A 24,365-nucleotide genomic window follows, 5' to 3' on the forward strand; every position below is an offset into this window, starting at 1 on the left:
CCACTGTTAAAAAAAACACATGTACTGAAGCAGATACAATTTGCCAAAGAACACATCAACTGGCCTAAAGAGAAATGGAGAAACATTTTGTGGACTGATGAAAGTAAAATTGTTCTTTTTGGGTCTAAAGGACGCAGACAGTTCGTCAGACGACCCCCAAACACTGCATTCAAGCCACAGTACACGCTGAAGACAGTGAAGCATAGTGGTGCAAGCATCATGATATGGGCATGTTTCTCTTACTATGTTGCTGGACCTATTTATCGCATACCAGGGATCATGGACCAGTTTGCATATATTAAAAAACTTGAAGAGGTCATGCTGACGAGAATATGCCCTTGAAATTGGTGCTTCAACAAGACAACGACCCTAAACACACCATTAAATGAATAAAATCTTGGTTCCAGTCCAACACAATTGAGGTTATGGAGTAGCCAATCCCTGGACCTTAATCCAATAGAACACTTGTGGAGTGACATCAAAAATGCAGTTTCTGAGGCAAAGCCAACAAATGCCAAAAAATAGTGGAATGTAATCAAAGCATTCTGGGCTGGAATAACAATTGACAGGTGCTAGAAGTTGGTTGACTCTATACAACATAAATGTGAAGCAGTTCTAAAAAACTGTGGTTATACAGCTAAATATTAAGTTAGTGATTCACAGGAATGCTAAATCCTCAAAAAAAAGAGTACATATTGTGAGTTTGTAAAGACAAATGCAGACACTGCTATTTTTTTTAGAACAGCCCAATGTTTTATTTTCTATAAAGTAGTTAAAAATTATTTACATTTCTCTTCATGTTTTGAATTAGATAACAGTGTGCAATGTTCCCAATGCATGGAAATAAAAACTAGTATAAAGATTTTGTGCTTAACTCATGGTTTTGAACACATATTATTTTGAACACTACTGTACTACTGTTGATTACATTGCACTGTGAGGAGCTTCTTGCTGTAGATGGGGGCTTCCAGCATGAACAGCAGGATGTACTCCCACTGATGCAATAATAGCTTGGCATTGTGCAGGGTGGTACCAGTTTGGGGTCTTTCTTCTCTGAAGCTCCAGGTGAACAGCTCTTATGCTGTTGTTTCTTCCTGAGTCAGTTTGGAAGTTAGTAGAGGAATGAAGATAATTGTACGCTTCACACAGCGTTTAGTGGTCCCATTCTGTAAGCTTGTCTGTCTTAAGGCTGAGCTGTTGTAGTACCTAAACTTCATTATCATCATTATAACAGAACTTACAGTTTACACAAGAACATGTTGAAAGTCACAGATCTCTAGTAGATCCCATTCTGCTTACTATTGTCTAGGGAGAGTATACGGTTATTTATATGCCTGGGTATGCGCCTGTTAGCTTACACGCCTTGAAGCCACTGATTAGGAGGGGTATTCATGTATGTGGCCACTATTTATTTACAGAAATATACGTACATTTTATTGTATTAGTGAATGGAGAGAAACCCAATCAGGTAAGCCAGTACTGCAGTCACATTCTCTCCCATGATGGCAATACAATTCTAATTTACAACAACAAATTTTATGTTCTATATTTGTTGACGCAGAGCATGCCTTATTCTCATCGATTTTGTGAATTAGACCCCGACCATTAAAGGGGTTGTCCACTATTTGGACAACCCCTTCTCATTCCTTATGTTTGGCCCCATTAAAATAAAAACACCTATACTCACCCTCAGTGCCGTTATTATTCCAGTTGTGTCGGCACTTGCATTCCTCGGGCTCATGTGAGGTTATGTCACGTGAACCCTGTGCCCATTCAGGACTGGCATCACTGTCCCTGCCTTCTAACAAATTGAATATCAAGAGGAAGTCAGAGAGCAGCCGCAGGACTGACTTCCTGTTGATTTTCAATACTTCCAAAGGTGAGGACAGTGAAGCCGGCACTGATTTGGCTCAGAGCTCGCATGACGTAACAAGCTCATGTGAGCTACAGGAATGCGAGTGCCGACACCGCTGGAATGATACCATTCTGGGGGTGAGTGTAGGTGTTTTTACTTTAACAGGGCCAAACATGAGGAATGAAAAGAGATTGTCCAAGTAGTGCACAACCCCTCTAAAGTCTAAATGGATCCATGGTAGGGCTCGTTCAGACGTGCATATAATACAGACATGTGCTGTCTGAGTAAAAATCGCACAACAACACTGACCAATCGAATTGTATAGACTTCTGAGCGAAAAAACATTGTATCACGTGCTATTCTCCTCATAGTCTCGCCCATTCCAGTCTATGGGTGCATAAATCATTTCGGATCTCACACAAAACATCAATGTGGCGTCTCATTTTTATGGCTACATTCACATTATTACCATAGGATACGGTGTTTGATCATTTACATTTTTGAATGTTGTGGGAGAACTGATGTCGCACGGATGACAATATGGATGAGTTTTCTGGATGAAACTGATGATTTTTGATACACTTGTCTGAACCCGGCCTAAAACAGATGACACACTGAAGATATACTTCACTTTGTACTTCAGAGTTTCATCCGTTTTTTAACTGACACTGTACTGTCAGCAGAAATATGGAAAATTTATAGCTCTCAAAACATGACGATGCATTAAAAAGCGTTTTTTAATGTGTGCCAGCAGCCAAACAGAAAAAAAAACAATATAAATCTGGTATCGCGGTAATTGCACAGACCCGAAGAGTAAAGTAGTTTAATCACTTATACCGCACAAGGAATGGCGTAAAAAATAAATAAAAGTAATTAACCTGCTGTTAATTTTCTCATTCTGCTTCTCAAAGATTGCAGTAAGGCTCAGCTCGCATTTATCCTGCGCTCTGCGTTGATCACTTACACTGGGGTTTCCGTGTAAATCTCTGAAATACATGTTTCAGACGGAAACCCCGGTGGAAGATTCCCTATAATGAGGCAGATGGGGGACACTTTGGATGCCGTCTGGCCTGTGATCCGGCGGTGTCCGACTGTTTAGGCGTGCATAAAAGTGCGGTCAACCACAGTTTTCTGCACTTCTGAAAAGGACAACGCTGAACAGAGGCCAGGCGGAGTCTAGAGTAACTCTGCTGCCTCATTATAGTGAATGCATTACTTGGGGGTTTCATCTGAATCACGTCACTCGGAGATTTAGATGGAAACCCAAAGTAAGTGCTCAGCGTAGAGCGTACGATAAATGTGATCCAAAATGTTATGTAAAATGTTGCCAACAAAAGCTTAAAATCAGTCCACAAAAATAGCAAGTTTTGTATGAAAACAAAATTTTTGTGGTGAAAATGTAATTATTTTTTCTTCACTACACAATGGTATAAAATTCTGTGACACACATGTGTCAATATGATCACTGCGCCCCTAGATGAATTCATTGAGAGGTGTAGTTTGTAATATTGGGTCACTTATGTGCTGTTCTGGTACCTCAGGGGCTCTCCCAGTGGGTCGTGGCACCCGCAAACCATAACAGTAAAATCTGCACTATAATATGGCGCTTCTTCCCTTTAGAGCCTTGCACTGTGCCTGAAAAGTATTTCCTGATTACATGTAGGATATTGGTGCACTCAGGAGAAATTTTACTACAAACTGAGGTCCATTTTTTCCTACTACCTTAAAAAAATTATAAAACTTGGGGTTAAAAATTTAATTATTCTTTCTTCACCGCCCAATGGTATAAAATTCTGTGAAGCGAATGGTGTCAACATGCTCACTGCACCTCTAGATGAATTCATTGGGGGGTGTAGTTTGTAAAATGAGGTCTCTTATGGGGGGTTACTGCTGTTCTGGCACCTAAGTGGCTCTGGCAATGAAACATGGCATCCTCAAACCATTTCAGCAAAATCTGAACTCCAATATGGCGCTACTTGCATTCTAAGCTTTGCACTGTGCCTCAAAAATAGTTTTTGACCACATATGGGTTATCTGTGTACTCAGGATAAATTGCTCAACATTTTAGGGTCCAGTTTCTCCTCTTACCCTTATGAAAAAGCAAAATTTGGGGCTAAAAGAACATTTTTGTGGGGAAATGTGATTTTTTATTTTCCCGGCTCTGCAGTCATGGCCAAAAATATTGAGAATGAGACAAATAGTAATTTTTCCAAAGTTTACTGCTTCATTTTTTGTAATGGCAATTTGCATATACTCCTGAATGTCAAAGAGTGATCAGCTTAACAGCAATTACTGTACTTGCAAAGTCAATATTTGCCCAGAAAATGAACTTTAACCCCCAAAACACATTTCAACATCATTGCAGTCCTGCCTTAAAAGGAGCAGCTAACATCGTTTTAGTGATTGATCCATTAACACAGGTGTGGGTGTTGATGAGGACAGGGCTGGCGATCATTCAGTCATGATTAAGTAAGAATGACATCACTGGACACTTTAAAAAGAGGCTGGTTCTTGGTATCATTGTTTCTCTTCAGTTAACCATGGTTATCTCTAAAGAAACACGTGCAGCCATCATTGCACTGCACAAAAATGGCCTAACAGGGAAGAGTATCGCAGCTACAAAGATTGCACCTCAGTCAACAATCTATCGCATCATCAAGAACTTCAAGGAGAGAGCTTCCATTGTTGTCAAAAAGGCTCCAGGGCGCCCAAGAAAGACCAGCAAGCGCCAGGACCGTATCTTAAAACTGTTTCAGCTGCGGGATCGGACTACCAGCAGTGCCGAGCTTGCTCAGGAATGGCAGCAGGCTGGTGTGAGTGCTTCTGCACGCACTGTGAGGCGGAGACTCTTTGAGCAAGGGCTGGTTTCAAGGAGGGCAGCAAAGAAGCCACTTCTCTCCAGAAAAAACATCAGGGACCGACTGATATTCTGCAAAAGGTACAGGGAGATCAAATAAGAGAAAACATGCGATCAAAGAGACCCAAGAATTAATTAGTAGATATAAAAATTAGCTTTTATTACATATAATAGGATAAAAGATATCAGACAAAAGTGATGCAAAGCACATACAATGTAAAAAATCCATCATAGTGGAGGACTAACTAGGTTCATAATGTGAGAGTATGGCGCTGTGGCCAATAAATTTATCACTAATGTCTCATATGGTCACAGGTAAAGTCTCAAGAGAAGCTATATTGTAAGTATCAGAATGGTTAGGGCTATCATAAATGGCCAATTATATATTAATCATATGTTGCCTAATAGATATACCACCAGCTACAGCCAACAAGACAGATAATTTAAAGAAAAGATGTATAAGATATATATACCTGGACTCAGAATAAGACCATATGAGGACTCACATATGAACCACGCGTCCACCCCAACGCGCGTTTCGGCGCTGCCTTCTTCAGGGGGCATAAATCACCTCCGGCGGTGTGTCATTTTAAATGTTAGCCAGCCAATCCGGGATAAGACCAGGACCTTAGATGACGCGTGCCGCGTCACGACCGTCAGGCCAATCCCCGACGCCGGCGTCATGCAAAGGGAGGTGCAGAGATCACGTGGGCCCACATGATCTTTCCGTGTTTTGCATGGTCATTTTGTCTTCAACAGTGATGGATTTTAGAGCCAAGGAACAATCCTGGCTCTGCCAAATGGATCAGGTGTTTGGCATGGGTGGTGCCGGGCAGCAGGTGGAGAGTGATCAGGATTGGGACAATCAGGTTCAGTCCATACAGGACTTACTTTTAAAGCGGACTAAGTTGTGGTGGAATAGGGCTTTTCTTCAGAGGTACATCACCAACAAATTAATTCCGAGAGGGCTAAGAGTACGGGTGATCCCCACTTTTATAGTAGATGATAAGGACTTCATCTCTAGTTGGGAGAATCTATGCAACACCTGCTCTTTAGGACTCATGCAGTTATTGATTGAAAATAATACTAAAACTATTTTGGCTCTTGACGCATGTATTGATGAAGCACAAAACAAGCTCAAAACCACCTGTCCATCTGATAAACTTTTGGAATTTAATGTAAAAATAGAGAAAAACCTCGATATATGTGTCAAGAAAATGCCTAAAAACACAGCCATGAATAAAGAATGGTACCAGAATGTCCTCCAAGAGCAACTTCTCCCAACCGTCCAAGAGCAGTTTGGCGCCCAACAATGCCTTTTCCAGCATGATGGAGCACCTTGCCATAAAGCAAAGGTGATAACTAAATGGCTCATGGAACAAAACATAGAAATTTTGAGTCCATGGCCTGGAAACTCCCCAGATCTTAATCCCATTGAGAACTTGTGGTCAATCATCAAGAGATGGGTGGACAAACAAAAACCAACAAATTCTGGCAAAATGCAAGCATTGATTATGCAAGAATGGACTGCTATCAGTCAGGATTTGGTCCAAAAGTTGATTGAGAGCATGCCAGGGAGAATTACAGAGGTCTTGAAGAAGAAGGGGCAACACTGCAAATATTGACTTGCTGCATTAACTCATTCTAACTGTCAATATAACCTATTGGTACTCATAATATGATTGCAATTATATTTCTGTATGTGATATAAACATCAGACAAACACGAATAAAAACCAGAGGCCAGCAGATCATGTGAAAATATAATTTTGGTGTCATTCTCAAAACTTTTGGCCATGACTGTACATTATAAACTTCTGTGAAGCACCTGGGGGTTCAAGGTGCTCACCTAGATTCATTCCTTGAGGGGTATAGTTTGCAAAATTGGGTTACTTGTGGGAGGTTTCCACTGTTTATACACATCAGAGGCTCTCCAAATGCGACATAGCATCTGCTCTTGATTCCAGCCATTTTTGCGCTCAAAAAGTCAAAGGATGCTCCTTCCCTTCCAAGCCCAGCCATGTGCCTAAACAGTAGTTTTCCCCCACATATTGGGTATCTAGGAGTACTCAGGAAAAATTGCACAACAAATTTTGGGGTCCATTTTCTCCTGTTACTCTTGTAAAAATAAAAAATTTAGGGGCTAGTAAAATTTTTGTGAAAAATGTTCATTTTTTCTTCCACATTATTAATTCCTGTGAAGTACCCAATGGATTAATAAACTTCTTGAATGCGATTTTGAGGGGTGCAGTTTTTAGAATGGTGGCACTTTGGGGTATTTTGTGTCATACAGGCCCCCACAGTTACTTCAAATGTGATGTGGTCCCTAAAAAATTAGTTTTGTAAATTTTGTTGTAAAAATGAGAAATTGCTGATCAAATTTTAACCCTTCGAACTTCCTAACAAAAAAAAAATATGTTTCAAAAATTATGCAGATGTAAAGTAGACATGTGGTAATCTCAGAATCACTGGGATCAGTTGAAGCGTTCCAGAGTTTATTACCACAAAGTAACACTGGTCAAAATTGTAAAATTTGGCCTGGTCATGAAGGTGAAAACAGGCTTGGGGAGGTGGGGGTAAAGGGGTTAAAGAGAACCTGTCAACAGGTGAAAAATGTAAATGGGACTAATTTTTGTTCTTGCTGTATTCTTGCTGCTCACCTAAGTATTCCATTTTGTTTTATTTCTTTTTATCCGCCTTATGGTTCCAGAGATATCGGCTATTTCTGTTGTTCTTTTTTTTATGAACTTTTCAAGGGAGTGTGATTCACATAGTAGTTATGCAGCTCAGTCTAAAAACGCCCCCAGAGAATTTTATGAACTACGCCCCTTGTAAAGACCATAAAAATTACCGCTAAATAAAAAGTCCCATATCTCTGGAACTGTGCAGCAGGTTTAAAAAAAATAAATAAAAATAAATACTCAGGGCACCAGCAGGAATAAAAGAAGAGCAAAAATTGGCGTGTTTTTACGGATCCTCTTTTAAATTCTATAAATATAATGAGGCCAATTAAGACTGGGGTCTTGGTGAAGGCGTATGATGCGCCAAATTCATTAAGTGGTGCACACCACTTAATGAATTCAGTTCATCTTGGTGGTATTTTCCTCTGGAGTAGCATTTATGGAGTAAGAAACGACAATACTTTTCCTGAATTTGACCATGCCCTCTATCTGCTCCTCACTAGTTCATTTTTTGCAGAACTGCTTCAAACTGGAGTGAAGATACCAAAATTCACAAAATGTTTGCTTAACCCCTCAATGCGCAAAATTTTTGCGACCTTTCAAAGTGTTTTATGCCAGATTTCTGCTTAAAACACTTTAATGAATTAGCCCCTCCTTTTTTTTCCCCTTTTGCACAATTTTGTAATAATATCGGTAACATTCCCATGGTCTTTGACATTACATGGTCTCTGGTTTACACTTTCTTGGATTGTTGAAGTAACACAGAAATATTACAAAGATTGCTATCCAATTCTGTTCTAGGATACCGCCAACCAAGAGAGGAAAAGGATAGAAGAACTGAAACATGAGAATAAGAAGCTGGAGAAGCAAAAAGCAGAGTTGATGACTGGATTTAAAAAACAGCTGAAGCTCATCGATATTTTAAAAAGACAAAAGGTATGCTGCAATGTGAACCACACCGTGAGAACAAGAATAGGAAGGTTTCAGATGCCCATAATGAGGTTCCATTATGACCTTGGCCTCTCATCATCACAGTACTAACTTTAGGTCACCACTGGTGATGACCACAAGTGCTCGTTACTCGCGTTTGCCGAGAGTGCTCGGGTATGCGGGTGCTCGCGTGACATGTTTTGAGTTCCTGCGGCTGCATGTTTCGTGGATATTAGACAGCCACAAAACATGCAGGGATTGCCCGTGTCAGGCAATCTCCGCATGCAGACTTGAGTAACAAGCACTTGCGCTCATCACTAATCACCACCCATAATTTTATGGTTCTTCTGCAACCCACCATAGTGAGTGTAATATTTGTTACTGGTAATGCCGTCCAGGGCCAGGTCCATGTGGTGGTCAGTTCTGTTTGCCCAAACATAGGAGGCAGCACATTCATAGTAGGGCTGTGATAACTTAGATGTAAGCAGGATTTATCATTGAGTGTGGCCTATTGAGCCCCATCTTATGTAAACCTCTTCCCATTATAAATTAAAATATCTATTTAGAAATGTTACTAAAATTCATCTGGCCTCTGAAATACTTATCAATGGCCTATTTGTCACAGTCCAGTTAGAAGCTGCCTAGATTTCTTATTTGGAGAGTTTAATTTGATACGGTTAGTGGTTGATATCCCCCCGGAGACCCTCCAGGTTAACTAACACCTGCCAAAACTGGATTTGAGAAAATTGCGAGTCCTATTACATTGCAGGTGATTTCTGCATTTACTGCGAACGTCCATTAAAAATATCTTTTACAAGTTAGTTGGTCCAAGAGGTGTTTTGCTCCCCTAACGAATTCCCAGAGGTCTCGGAAACCTAAACTAACTTTTGTTTCGTGCTGCTCTATGGACGGGAATAATTGAGCTGTAAACCGCATTTTACTCACTGACCATTTTACAGCTTTGCTACTTGACTAAATGTTTGTTTCATATGAACAAGGGCAGGATTGAGGAATATACAGTGATGGCCAATTAAAAAACAAAAAAGTACATACATTAGCATAGTGTGCAACGTATTTTATGATATTGTGGAAGTGTATTTATCCATTTTCCTCAATTGTCTCTTACAGATGCACATTGAATCAGCCAAGATGCTGTCATTTACAGAAGAAGAGTTCATGAAGGCACTCGAGTGGGGTGTCTCCTAAAGCCTGAACACATCCCAACATGTGTGAACTGTACATAACACTTTCTCATTTTCTACATGTTGAGGAGTAATAACAGATATAGCACATGGAAGTTATGCCTATAAAATTTCCATGTCCACCACATTGTCATTTATGTCACATCTTTTACCAGGGTCATTGTTTTCACAATCAATAATAATCTAATAAAACAAAAAATGTTTCTTTTGGTGGTTTTAACCAGTTGACCACCCGTGACAAGAATGTATATCATGGGCAGCTGACTGTTAATGCTCCATGATGTACATTTTCATTGTGGCAATTTCATGGCGGGCAGGAACCATCTGTAATACTTACCTGTAATTACATCAGAGTATTTAATTTTTATTAAATATATTCATTTTATTATATTCTCCTGTTTTTCTCTTCATGCTATGATTTCATAAAAAACTATCACATTTGGTATCGGCTTAAATGTGTGGATCCATAGAAAGAAGTTAAAGGACTTGTCATTTAATTATTATTTATTTTGTATGTGAAAATAAATTCAGATTTATTTTCCCGCATCAGGTCTCTGCTGCTGCCCTGTTTTTTGTTGATATGGATGCAGTGGTGATGTCACCCATGGCTGCAGTTTTTTGGCACAAGGTTAGAGGAGACTGGGTTTTTAGAAAGCTGGGAAATTTGCATCACCTGGCTTTTCCTAACGATGATCGTGAACAAGCTATAACCATAACAGGGTAATTAAGGTCTGAAACCTTAGTCAAAGTTATCTGAGCACACAAATCTCCAAGGGTGCTCAATAGTGTAGAGCTAGTATGTATCGTTAACCCTTTCAGCGAGCACGCTCGGGTGCTCGCCGAGTATCTGCAGCATACTCGTAATTTCTGTTACTGTCGCCGCAGCAGCAAGTGTCATGGCTGTTAGACAGCTGTGACACATGTAGGGATTGACAGGCCTGTAGGGTTAACGATACATACTCACTCAACACTGGTGCTCAAACTTTTGCATCGGCCCATTTTCCTGTTTGTAGTTTTTAAAATGTAAAAAATTACTATAATTTTTTTTTTTTTGCCTAAAATACAAAGGAAATGTGTCATCTTCAACTTTAGGCCTTTTAGAGATTATTTCATCTTCAACTTGCTTAACTGTTCACAATAACAGTCATTTTGACCAGGGGTGCCCAAACTTTGACATGCCGCTGTATGTTAGCCTATGTGCTAATTCAAACGGACTATTTTTCAAACGAAAATCAGGTAAGAGTGAAAAACAAATGACAGCGTGTGTTAGTCTGATTCACTATACGGACCAGACATGCATGTAAATAAATGAATGGTTGAGAAAACAAAGCAGTAAACAAAGAGTAGTTATATATAATCTAGATAAATCCATATTACTGCCAAATGATCTAAAACTCGGACGGACCATCATACACATGATACTGGGAAATCTCTGCATTGCAGAAGAAAATGACGGCCACTAAAGTCCATTTGTGAATTGTACAAAAAAATTTTTTTTTTTGATACATAAATATAAATTTCATATATATACACAAGCAGTCCACAGCAAGGGAACAAAAAATGCTGAAGACAATAATACAACTATAAAAACATAAGAAACAGCAGCGACACGCAGCTAGCCAGATTAGCAATATATAGGGAATTGATTGTAGCTGACAGAGACAAAGAGAGGGTTACTATCAATATTCATGACCCATCTATTTAATAATATATAGATATAATACTCTCATGCCTATGATAATATTAACTCTAATATATAGTCATGCCATCCAGGAATTCATAACAGTAAGTCTCATACTGGATGAAACAATATTCTAAATATGCACCTGGCACATAGAAGATATATAAATAAAATAGTTACTTGGATAACCGCTGGCAGCTCGGCACTGCTGTGCACGTCACCCCGACGCGCGTTTCGGCAGAAACCTTTATCAAGGGGTACATGTGCATCCCAGCCACCCACCTTTATAGACCATGTACTGACACAAAAAGCCATAAAGTGCATGCATGTATCACTAACCACACGGGAAACGCGCGCACACACGCGCGCTCAATCATGTCACCTGATCATCAAACCAGAATATCCTATATGAAAGCCTATATGACGCGGGTCGCACCGCTGTAACCGAGGTGCACAGCAGCGTCTGCATCAGGAAGATGCCGAAAGTCGATGGACGCATCAGGACAACGGAGCAACCGCGTACTGGCAAGGCTGCAACAATACACATCAAAAATATAGGTGTACAACCAATTTTCCACCAATATCCCAGCATGACATATACCTTTTGAACTGACATGCACATTCTGCTATACCAAACATACCATATGCATTCTAGCTATATAATCATTATCACAGGTAAGTATACAGAAGTGTTATCATAAAATAATAGATAATAATAGTGAGTAGATATATAAACATTATAAGAAGTCAATATACTAAGATATTACAGAAAAAAATATAATAGATAATAATAATAACACTCGTTTCGATACACATACTCTGAAGCATATAAGAATGGTATAGTGACCCAAAATGTACATAGGTAATGTACATATATGTATCTTTCACTCTGCTCTTTGTATCAGGTGGTTCATGCGATTCCTCAGCCTATGAAACTCCAGGACTTTAAAATGCATGTAAATAAAAGGCAGCTCAGCTACGCAGATGAACACACTGAACCAGTCAATCCCGCATTTCGCTAATTGTACAATTGCTGTCTGAACTCAGCCTCAGGTCTCATTCGGACATCTATGAATCATAAGTGTTTAATGTTTTTGACAGATAAATAAAATGGACATATCTATTTTGTTCTATCCAAGTCACGGATCAAAATTACCCAACCAAGTTTATAGGTCCATAAAAAATCATTGACAGATCACGTGTACAACCCGTGTTCTGTCCATTTTTAACATTGTAATGGGTATGAGAAGCTTTGCAATTTTTCTTATTGATTTTTTGGTCTGAAAAAAAAAAAAAGGGCAAAATTAAAATACTGACTAAACGGTGATGAACATCTGATCGAAAAGACGGGAGAACATCTTACCTGTTTTGCATATGAAAAATCACTGAATGAGATCAAAGAGTTTTGTCAGTTAAATTTAGAGACTGGGGGTTTACAGACAGCTCATTGGCGTTATATTATTTGGTAAATTTTTACATGGATTTCTTAATAAGACAGATGCAACCACTTCATTTATGCACATTGCTAGATAAAGGCTAATGAAAAAAGTGTATGTAAGTCTTCTTCTTCTTTGTTACATATTTATAAGATAAGATAAGATATACTTTATTTATCCCGGAGGAAATTGCGGTATCACAGCAGCAGAACACAGCACTGTAAATGTGTGGTTCTTGGTCCTGAGCTTTAACCTTGCATCATTGTAAACTTATGGCGTGGGGTTAAAGCTCCTGCAATCTTGCAGGAGCAGGTCTAGTTGTCCGACACAGCCGTGGTCTTTGGGAATAAGACAAAAACTGGTATTTACTGCCTTCTTCCTTCTCCTTTACTCTCCACATTGCTAATGCATCTGAAGGACTTTGCGATCAAATGATGGCTGGGTCTGTGCCAGCCTCGCAGTGCTGCTATGTCTTAGCAGACCCAGAGAAGCTCTGCCAGTGATGCCCAGAACAGCAGGAGACTTTTTTTTCCCCTTGTAACTGAGGCGCCTATGGATGCCCTAGTTAGAGTGTAGGGAGGGAACAATTAAAAAAAAATAAAATAAAACATGTTGGGGGCATGGGTAGCCATGGTTGACTGAGGACACACATTGTGGAGTTCCTGCAACCTACCTAACTAAAATGTCGGTAATCTAGATCCCAGCATGGGCAAAGTCGGCAGGAAAACAAGGCCACATTCCTCTCACAGAGATGCTTCTCCTCAGGGCATCATTGATCCCTTCCTGCTGTGTCCACTGAAGAGTACCCTGGATACTCCACAGAAGGCGATCGCAGAGCCTGATGGCGCCGTTGCCCCAGACACAACTATGCCACCAGCAAGTTCGGGATCTCCTCCGCAGCTACCGGAAACAAACACCAGAACAGAGTTAACTCGTCCAGCCTTCCCCTGCTTGTCAGGTCCGCTGGATCCTCCCGCACCATTCCTGTCGGGAGATGCGGAGACTTGACAAGATGGCCGGCACCACATGTTAGATGACGCTCAGAAACCTCCATCTCTTCCATAGGCTCCACTTGCTGCTATATCTCCACCACAGAATTCCGATGGGCATGCCTCCCTGCATTCTGCCCTATTATGAAGTAGCGACACCGCATTCCAGTATATTTCTACCCAGGGAGCAGAATAAAATGATGAATTCTCCCCCTTTTTTCATTCTGCCTCAAAGAACAGGACATTGCTCCCATAACATCATCAGAGAGTAGTGGGACTAAGGGGCTTACGTCCACAGGCTCAAACAAACCTATGGTCTTGGATTTATCGGCCAGTCCTTTGACATTGACCCCCTCAGGGTCCCCTAATCAAGTTGAGGATCCCTCTTGCCTCCTAGATCTAAGGGGGCCAACTTGGGAAGACCCCCACATCCAGCCTGCCCTGATGTCATCCCGAAATCCTGCCACCTCACCGGGATGGTGTACCGGTTCTTCAAAGGATGTGTCCCCCTCTCATGCTGTACAGGGAGGCACACCATTGCCTGACCCTGTTCTATTAACCTCTCATTAAAGCAACAAGTCCACGTCTACAGTAACATCTGGTTCCATGGCCTCACCCTTTTCAGATGTAATTATATCTACAGGAAAAGGAGATGCTGTTCAACCCAAACACCAGTTGCTCCTTGCCCCCCCCCCCTCCTCAAGTCAACTGCAACCTAGGGTCCCTGCTCCTACTGATGTTGGTCTAACACAGTTTGTTGATGACAACAGACCGGCCTCCCTGGCAAGCCCTTTGTCCCCTTCTTCAGTCTATCCCTACCAGAAATGACAGCTTAGTGCTCACAAAGCAGGTGGTTGCGGAATGCAAGCAAGAGTTCGCCTTTTTCCGTTCTGAATGACACACTGTCTCAATCTCGAATTACAGACTCTACTTCATTCAAGATTTTCAAGAGACAGTACAGCTTCATTCAGCTTTGCACTTTTCTCTCCAATAGAATGTGGGCGACTTGGAGAATAGCACAAGGTGCAATAATTTACAAATTCAGGGCTCTCTGAGTCAGTCACCTCTGCGTATATTCCTTCTGCTCTCAAGTCTATCTTACCTCCTGGGCCGTCCTCTAGGCCGGGAAATAGAACTTGATAAAGTGCACAGAGCTCTACGCCTTGTGGGTCCAGATGATTCCCGCCCCAGAGACAGAAACGCGTCAGAGTAACTGCATCTCCTCCTATAATGGTTATTTTTTAAAACCTTTTTAATCAAATGGAATAAAGCATTAATATTTTTATGCACACCTTTTCTGGACCTTCATCTTATGCACTACTATTACCGATGGTCAGCGGTCTCTTTGAATTGCAGTGGTTTTGGATTTGAGCGGTTTCTCTACATATTACGTGGTGAAGCAGTTTTTTCCTTTTTCTACACTCATGTCTATGTCAACACAAAAATAAATGTATGGCTCTTGGAAGAAGAGGGAAAAACGAATATGCAAAAATAGAAAAAAAAAATGTTGGGAAGGAGTTAATGGTCCAAGACGTACAGCATGCCATGCAGGCTATACAACATTTTTCGGATTCATTTTCTTTGATCTTGACAGGATTACCTCCAATAAGCTGAAATTCTAAAAGAATTTGTCAGAAGACAAAAAATATTTTCTGTAAAGAGTAACCAGAGGAAAACATTTATTGATTTGTCATATTTAAAGATATCAGCATCAAAGATTGTTACACTTTTATGAGATATCAGCATTAAAATGTATTATAATGAATATTAGCAAAATAAAAAGATACCAGTACTATACATAGAAATCATAAATTAAATATTTCTAGATAGTTGAAGACTTGTAACCAAGAGGCAAAACAGGTAATATCCTCATTTAGGAATCCCAGCCCTCATCGGAGAATAGGTCAGCACTACGCTTCTGAAAAGTCTTCCGAAACTCTTCATCAAACATACTGAGGTCATCTTCATTTTTAAATATGCCCTGAAATGTACAGAAAATTACATTAATGCAACTTAAAAGATTGATTACAGACAATAGAACTATTAAAGGGAATCTGTCAGTAGGATCAACCCTCCTAAGGCCGTCTATATTGGCATGTAGGTCATAGGAAGCTGAAAAGCATGATACCTTGATATCTGTAATCTGATGTCTTAATTCCAGAGAAATCCAATGTTTTAATATGTAAATTAGCTGTTAAGATCTATGGGCCAGACATAGATCTTCCTAAGAATCTGCTTCCAGAGCTCATTTTAAATGAAAGGGGGTGTTACCAGTGTGAGACATGGTGCTACCAGGGCTTGGAAAGGAAAGAGCACTCTTAGCTTTTTGGAGTGCAATTTTGGCTGGAATAAACTGCGGACACCATGTCTCATTTGTAGAGCCCCTGAGGTGCCAAAACAGCACAAAGACCCCACAAGTTGACCCCATTTTAGAAGCTGCATTGCACAAGGAATTCATCTAGGGATGTAGTGTGTATTTAGAACCCACAGCTGCCCCGCCGAATTGTATAACATTGGGCTATTGAAATAAAAATTACATTTTTACCACTGAAATGTTATATTAGCGGGATTTTTTTCATTTTTACAAGGGGCAAAAGGTGAAAATAGATTCCTCAAATTGATACACAATTTTTCTTGAACAATGTGATACCCCATATGAAACTACTGTTACTAAACAGCAGGGCTAAGAAGAAAGCTTTTGACTTTTGGAGCGCAGATGTTGCTGGATTAGTTGGCGGTTGCCATTTGCAGAGGCCATACGTTTCAGAAGAGCAGAAAAAAACAAATATGAGTCCATATTGGAAATTACAGCCCTCTGGGAATTCAGCTACAGGAGCTGCGTCTATTTTGGCCTCACAGGAGTTATCCATAAAAAAAACAACATGTAGTGCATGTTGCAGAGTGAAAATTGTAAAAATGCCTGCTATGCTTCCAATACATTGTGCCCAACTTTTGCTTCTGAAGACAAACATCCCTTAAATTAATTTGGTCCTTCCTGCTACTTGATTGTCATACATATAGACACTATCTGCAGTTTAGGCACACTGTTTCGCTCAGAACAGAGGGGGGCATTTGGATTTAGGAGTGTAAATTTCACTGGATTTTATTTGAGCGAGTGGGAGGCCATGTCACTTTTCCAGTGCCTTGGAGCTTCCTATTGCATGAAAAACCCCTATTTTTCCATTGACAGATGACTGATATTAGTGGCAACTTGTTTTTTTTTTTGCAGAAAGAGTTGTAGTTTTTATTTGTAGCATTTTGGGGGCACAACATTTTTTGATAATTTTTAAGGCTAGGTTCAGATTTATCCTGTGCTTTTTGTTCAATACTTAGGTCTGGAAGGATGGTCACTGTCGGAAAAGAGGTCAGATAAAGTCTTAAGTGCCTCATTACCAGACAAAATCCCTGATGGAATTAGTCACTATAATAAGGCAGATGCAGTCACTTTGGACTCCGTCTGGCCTCCGCTCCAGCAGTGTCCTATCTTTTAGGCATGCACACAACTGTGGTCAACAACACTTTTGTGCCTAAAAAGACAGACAGTGCTAGAACAAAGGCCAGACGGGGTCCAAAGTGTATCCGTCTGCCTTACTATAGTGGATAGTTCTGTCTTGGTTTCCTCTGAATTGCATTTTTTGGGGGATTGATATGGAGTCCCCGAAATAAGTGCTCAGTATAGAGCACAGGATAAATGTAAACCAAGCCAAGCCTTATATACTGATTTTTGGAAGGCAGAGTGAGCAAATAAACAGCAACTCAAGAATTGCTTTTAATTTTGTTTTACACCATTCACCATGCAGTAAAAGTGATGAAGACAACTTTTCCCTATAATCTGACAGCACCATGGAGAGAGAAGATCAGCCCCCAGGAACAGGAAACCCACAGAATAAAAATGTAGAACCTCTCTGTACACCTCAATGTGGGTTCCTTTTCTTAAGGGATATCTACAGCAATGTGCTGCAGGGTGAAATCACAGGCTGAAGATCTTCATTTTTGTTTTTTGTTTTTTACCTGGGGAGGTGGGAAAGGAAGGCTGAGATTCTTTTCAGGGCAGTGGGCATCGCTTCAAGCCAGCCGGTAGGTGGTAGATACAGTTGGTCAGGGTCTCAGACTATATTTTTCTACCATTCTTCCCAAAAAGGGGAATACAAACAAGAATTAGAGCAAAAAAAAAAAACTACATTAGAGGAAGAAGTGCTCGTTTTGGTCAGAGTGCCAGAAGCAGATACTGGGCAGGGTTTTACAGCTATCTCTTTCTTGTAAGGAAACCGGATGGTTCCTTCAGAAAAATTATCAATCTGAAAGCCCTAAACATTCATCTAAAAACCAAAATATTCAAAATGTAAAGGCTAAAATCTACCGCAAAGCTGCTATATCCCTTCTGTTTCATATCTGTGATAGAACTGAAGAAAATAAGAGTTGCACTGAGAATCATGGGACACCGTTAACTGCAATATCAGTGCCTACTTTTCGGCATTCCCATGGCGTCCAGAATTTTTACAAAAATTAAAGAAACCTCGACGTTGGCAGAAAGAAATCTTTTATTCCTATCCGCCATCAGTTGGAGAATCTCATAACCAATTACCTAATTCGTCACCTACTCAGTCAGGGAGAATGGACCCTGAATTGAGAAATCTTCAGTCAGATTTGTGCTCTGTAAGGTCTTCAGGAAATATATTAGTTTGCTACAGGGGGGAAATTGCCAGTTAAAAGCATTTTTCCCTAAACGCCAAGGAATCTCATAGTGGGGTGTATGCCCTCCTTCAAAAGGTGGGATTTTCACCTAGCTTACACCTTTCCCCCATTCCCTTTAATTCCAGTGATAGGAAAATTCAGGAGGAGGGAGCCAGAGTTATTCTAGTTGTCCCCGTCTGGCCCAGGAGAGCATGGTTCACATGTCAATCTTGGACCACTGTGTAACATACCTGGCGGCGTCCTTGCATAGTGGTCCATCTCCCACTGTGCAAGAGCGCGCACTTGATCTCCTGTCCAGAATGTCTCTCTGGCTTCCCTCCATGCTGTCTGTTTGTGTCTGTTTCTGCTGCTTAAGGGCGGCGCCCGATCACTTCCTGCTTTTTGTACCTGCTGTGGGTCACACCCCTTGTGCGTCCTCAGCCTATTGCTGTCTGTCACCTGGTATATAGCTCAGCTGCTTCCATCTATCCCTGCCTGAGCATAGTGTTTCTTTCAGTGTGTGCTTGCACTCTGAAGGTGCCAGGTCCCGTTCTGTGTTCTCTTGTCTGCCTATCCTGGAGGCTGTATTTCCAGGCCTGTCTGAACACGCTCCTAGCCTGTTCCTCCTGCCTTCTAGGGGCCGATTACCTAGACCCGTTCCTGTATCTTGTCTGACCTGTCTGAACACGCTCCTAGCCTGTTCCTCCTGCCTTCTAGGGGCCGATTACCTAGACCTGCTCCTGTATCTTGTCTGTCCTGTCTGAACACGCACCTTGCCTGTTCGTCCTGCCTCTCTGGGGGCCGTATTCCCAGACCCGCTCCTGTATTCCGCTGCAGTGTCGGTCTCCTCCGTACACTCAGTTCCAGTCTGAACTCTCTCCTATCCTTTACCTGTTTTGCCTCTATGTCCGTTCCCTTCCTTTTTCTGCAGAGTCTGAACTCGTACCTAACTCCTGCTTGTTGTCTCTGTACTCCCGTTTGTGAGTTTGTGGTCCACTCGCTACTTCTCTGCTAGTACCCTGTGAGTGTCTGGCTCTGCCTTTCCCTTCCTGTCTGTTCCGTGTGAACAGAGCCCTGTCCCCCCTACTCAGCCTAGCCTGCTCTGACTCCTTTGCTCACCGCTCCGGCGGTTCTAGTCTGCTCTGACTCCTTTGCTCACCGCTCCGGCGGTTCTAGTCTGCTCTTACTCCTTTGCTTACCGCTCCGGCGGTTCTAGCCTGCCCTGCTTCTGCCCACTGCTCCGGCAGTCCTGTCCTGCCCTGCTTCTGCCCGCTGCTCCGGCAGTCCTGTCCTGCCCTGCTTCTGCCCGCTGCTCCGGCAGTCCTGTCCTGCCCTGCTTCTGCCCGCTGCTCCGGCAGTCCTGTCCTGCCCTGCTTCTGCCCGCTGCTCCGGCAGTCCTGTCCTGCCCTGCTTCTGCCCGCTGCTCCGGCAGTCCTGTCCTGCCCTGCTTCTGCCCGCTGCTCCGGCAGTCCTGTCCTGCCCTGCTTCTGCCCGCTGCTCCGGCAGTCCTGTCCTGCCCTGCTTCTGCCCGCTGCTCCGGCAGTCCTGTCCTGCCCTGCTTCTGCCCGCTGCTCCGGCAGTCCTGTCCTGCCCTGCTTCTGCCCGCTGCTCCGGCAGTCCTGTCCTGCCCTGCTTCTGCCCGCTGCTCCGGCAGTCCTGTCCTGCCCTGCTTGTGCTCGCTGCTCCTGCAGCCCCGTCCTGCTCTGTTCTTGCCCACCGCTTCGGGCGTTCCCTCTCTGCTGTGGTTGTCTACCGCATCTGCGGTTCTGTGACCCAGTCTGTACTGGGTCTTAACCTTTCTGTGCTCCAGCCCGTCCTTTCGGCCAGTACCTCCCTGCCTGCATACTCGCCTGTATCCACCCATCTGCATACCTGCCGTGTTTGCTTATATCCACCAGTCTGTGCCAGCCTAACCTGCCTGTTCCTGAGTCCCAGTGTGTACTGGGTCCTATCCCGCCTGTGTTCCTACCTGCTAGTGCCTCCCTGTCTGCACTCTAGCTGTGCTTGCCTGTACCCCTCTACCTGTATTGTTCCTGAGTCCCAGTGTGTACTGGGTCCTATCCCGCCTGTGTTCCTACCTGCTAGTGCCTCCCTGTCTGCACTCTAGCTGCGCTTGCCTTTACCCGCCTGCCTGCATTCCAGTCGTGCCTGCCTATACCCTCCAGTCTGTGCGCCAGCCTAACCAGCCTGATCCAGTAATCCCTGTGTGGGTCAACCCCCGTGTCCGGAGTTTGACCTGGAGTAGCACCTGGTCCCTCTGCCCGGTTTCTCCCTGGTGCACTGGCGTCGTATGCCGTCGTGCCATCTTGGTCGGATCGGCCAGATACTTAGTCACGCCCCTCCAGGCACTCTCCGGTTCATGGTCCAGTGGAATCACTACAATCACACGCACACGCCGCTCAGCCCGGGCGTGTGCATAACAGCATGCTCAGGCCATGGTTCCCGTTGAGCCCCACGGCCTTCGCTCTCTGAGAAGTTTTCCAGCGAATACATGCATTAAAATAAATAAATAAATTTTTTTTTTTTTTCCTTTAGCTGAGTTCCAGGCGAATTACTCACCCGTCCAGATGGATCTATCTGCTCTCGTTCCCGCGGATCCGCTACGTTATTATGGGGATCCTAGACAAAGTCGTGCATTTGTGGAGCAATGCATGCTACACTTCAAGTTCTACCCTCTATGTTTTCCCACCGATCGGGTTAAGGTGGCATTCATTATGTCTTACCTGGCGGGTGATGCCTTGGAATGGATCAACCCCCTATATGAAACACAGGATCCGATCCTCCTGGACCTAATGGCCTTCCTGGTGGCCTTTCTAATGGTCTTCGATGATCCTAACCCGGAGGCTCCTGCTGAAGCTTCACTTCCCAATATCCCGGAGCAGCCCCAATGGGTAATGTGTGTGGGTAGCGCAATAGTCCTCCAGCCCAATGAGACTACTGCCCACCCAGAATCCTCACAGGGTGACTACGCTTTCCGGAATACTTTTCCCAACCTCAAGAGGCAGTCCAGACGTGCTAGACGTAGAGGCAAGCCGTCACGCCAGGGTCTGTCCTCCCTGAGACCTCCTGACCCCAACCTGGAAGTCCCTACTGAAGCTTCATCTCCCTGTATCCCGGAGAAGCCCCAACGGGTAATCTGCGTGGGTAGTGCACCAGTTCTCCTGCCCGAAGAGACTTCTGCCCATCCAGACTCCACACAGGAGAACTTCCTGCACCCGGCATCAGATGCTTCACCCACTTTAACCGGTGTGCATGTCCAAGGATGCTCCAAAGCTGTGGTTACCTCTGAGTCTGTGCACCTCTACTACCTGGCGGAGGACCCCCTGTTGCCTCCTGAATCCTCCGGGATACCACTCGATGACAAATGGAGAGAGAATTCTCTACACCCGGTACTCGATACTTTGTCCGCTTCGTCCTGTGAGCCTGACAATGGGTACCCCAAAGTGGTAGTTACCCCCGAGTCTCTACACCCCTCCGACCAGGCGGAGGACCTCCAGTTGTCTCCTGAACCCTTCGGGGTGCTACCTGGTAGCGAAAGGATAGAGACTCTCCTATACTCTGTACCCGATACCTCGCTCGCTTCGTCCAGTGAGTCCAACCTAGTGTACTCCGAAGCAGAGGTTACTCCCGAGTCTCTACACCCCTCCGACCAGGCGGAGGACCTCCAGTTGTCTCCTGAACCCTTCGGGGTGCTACCTGGTAGCGAAAGGACAGAGACTCTCCTATACTCTGTACCTGATACCTCGCTCGCTTCATCCAGTGAGTCCAACCTAGTGTACTCTGAAGCAGTGGTTACTCCCGAGTCTCTACACTCCTCTGACCAGGCGGAGGACCTCCAGTTGTCTCCAGAACCCCTCGGGGTGCCACCTGGTGGTAAATGGACAGAGACTTTCCTATATCCTGGATCTGATACCTCGCTTGCTTCGTCCAGTGAGTCCGACCTAGTGTACTCTGAAGCAGAGGTTACCCGTGAGTCTCTACACCCCTCTGACCAGGCGGAGGACCGCCAGTTGTCTCCAGAACCCTTCGGGGTGCCACCTGGTGGAGAATGGACAGAGACTTTCCTATACTCGGTACCCGATACCTCGCCTGCTTCGTCCAGTGAGTCCGACCTAGTGTACTCTGAAGCAGATGTTTTCTCTGAGCCTCTGCACTCTTCTGACCCGGCGGAGGACCTCCAGTTGTTTCCTGAATCCTCCGGGGTACCACCAGAAAACAAAGAGACAGTGACTTTTCCTCATTATGTACCTGATAACCCGTCTATTTCTTCCTGTGAGCTTGACAAGATGTACCTCGAAGCAGAGATTACCCCCAAGTCTCTGTCCCCCTCCAACCCGGTGGAGGACTTCCAGTTGTCTCCTGTACCCTCTGGGGTGCCACCTGAAAATATGTGGAGAGAGACTTCCTTGTGTGCTGTTCCTGGTACTCCACCCGTTTCGTCTGTTGCTAAGGGTGGCTGGATGGGAGGTAGCATCCTAGCTACCCAGAGGAGACCAGTTTTTCCGGTGGACAGGGGAAGTGATCTCTTCGAAGTGAAGAATTGGCCCTCGAATTCCCTGCGGAAGATTCTGGCAGGCCTGAAGAAGAGGGGGCGTAAGGGGGGGGGTACTGTAACATACCTGGCGGCGTCCTTGCATAGTGGTCCATCTCCCACTGTGCAAGAGCGCGCACTTGATCTCCTGTCCAGAATGTCTCTCTGGCTTCCCTCCATGCTGTCTGTTTGTGTCTGTTTCTGCTGCTTAAGGGCGGCGCCCGATCACTTCCTGCTTTTTGTACCTGCTGTGGGTCACACCCCTTGTGCGTCCTCAGCCTATTGCTGTCTGTCACCTGGTATATAGCTCAGCTGCTTCCATCTATCCCTGCCTGAGCATAGTGTTTCTTTCAGTGTGTGCTTGCACTCTGAAGGTGCCAGGTCCCGTTCTGTGTTCTCTTGTCTGCCTATCCTGGAGGCTGTATTTCCAGGCCTGTCTGAACACGCTCCTAGCCTGTTCCTCCTGCCTTCTAGGGGCCGATTACCTAGACCCGTTCCTGTATCTTGTCTGACCTGTCTGAACACGCTCCTAGCCTGTTCCTCCTGCCTTCTAGGGGCCGATTACCTAGACCTGCTCCTGTATCTTGTCTGTCCTGTCTGAACACGCACCTTGCCTGTTCGTCCTGCCTCTCTGGGGGCCGTATTCCCAGACCCGCTCCTGTATTCCGCTGCAGTGTCGGTCTCCTCCGTACACTCAGTTCCAGTCTGAACTCTCTCCTATCCTTTACCTGTTTTGCCTCTATGTCCGTTCCCTTCCTTTTTCTGCAGAGTCTGAACTCGTACCTAACTCCTGCTTGTTGTCTCTGTACTCCCGTTTGTGAGTTTGTGGTCCACTCGCTACTTCTCTGCTAGTACCCTGTGGGTGTCTGGCTCTGCCTTTCCCTTCCTGTCTGTTCCGTGTGAACAGAGCCCTGTCCCCCCTACTCAGCCTAGCCTGCTCTGACTCCTTTGCTCACCGCTCCGGCGGTTCTAGTCTGCTCTGACTCCTTTGCTCACCGCTCCGGCGGTTCTAGTCTGCTCTTACTCCTTTGCTTACCGCTCCGGCGGTTCTAGCCTGCCCTGCTTCTGCCCACTGCTCCGGCAGTCCTGTCCTGCCCTGCTTCTGCCCACTGCTCCGGCAGTCCTGTCCTGCCCTGCTTCTGCCCACTGCTCCGGCAGTCCTGTCCTGCCCTGCTTGTGCTCGCTGCTCCTGCAGCCCCGTCCTGCTCTGTTCTTGCCCACCGCTTCGGGCGTTCCCTCTCTGCTGTGGTTGTCTACCGCATCTGCGGTTCTGTGACCCAGTCTGTACTGGGTCTTAACCTTTCTGTGCTCCAGCCCGTCCTTTCGGCCAGTACCTCCCTGCCTGCATACTCGCCTGTATCCACCCATCTGCATACCTGCCGTGTTTGCTTATATCCACCAGTCTGTGCCAGCCTAACCTGCCTGTTCCTGAGTCCCAGTGTGTACTGGGTCCTATCCCGCCTGTGTTCCTACCTGCTAGTGCCTCCCTGTCTGCACTCTAGCTGTGCTTGCCTGTACCCCTCTACCTGT

At 44.2% G+C, this 24,365-nt stretch overlaps 2 protein-coding genes across 2 annotated transcripts in view; one reads left to right on the forward strand and one right to left on the reverse strand.

Moving 5' to 3' along the window:
• The window catches only part of TEX9 (testis expressed 9), a 77,545-nt gene extending 67,575 nt beyond the window's left edge, over positions 1-9,970 (forward strand). Inside the window, exons 11-12 of the mRNA XM_073650810.1 lie at positions 8,194-8,328; positions 9,451-9,970. Of these exons, the coding sequence (XP_073506911.1) occupies positions 8,194-8,328; positions 9,451-9,528 (213 nt within the window). The 3' untranslated portion in view covers positions 9,529-9,970. The remainder of the gene's footprint in view (positions 1-8,193; positions 8,329-9,450) is intronic.
• Positions 9,971-15,278: 5,308 nt separating this feature from the next.
• MNS1 (meiosis specific nuclear structural 1) overlaps positions 15,279-24,365 on the reverse strand; it is a 62,158-nt gene continuing 53,071 nt past the window's right edge. Inside the window, exon 10 of the mRNA XM_073652919.1 lies at positions 15,279-15,611. Coding sequence (XP_073509020.1) covers positions 15,504-15,611 — 108 coding nt within the window. The 3' untranslated portion in view covers positions 15,279-15,503. The remainder of the gene's footprint in view (positions 15,612-24,365) is intronic.

The sequence above is a fragment of the Phyllobates terribilis genome, unplaced genomic scaffold, assembly GCF_046119375.1.
Source record: "Phyllobates terribilis strain yellow unplaced genomic scaffold, ASM4611937v1 Scaffold_11__3_contigs__length_659146591, whole genome shotgun sequence".
Classification (NCBI taxonomy): domain Eukaryota; kingdom Metazoa; phylum Chordata; class Amphibia; order Anura; family Dendrobatidae; genus Phyllobates; species Phyllobates terribilis.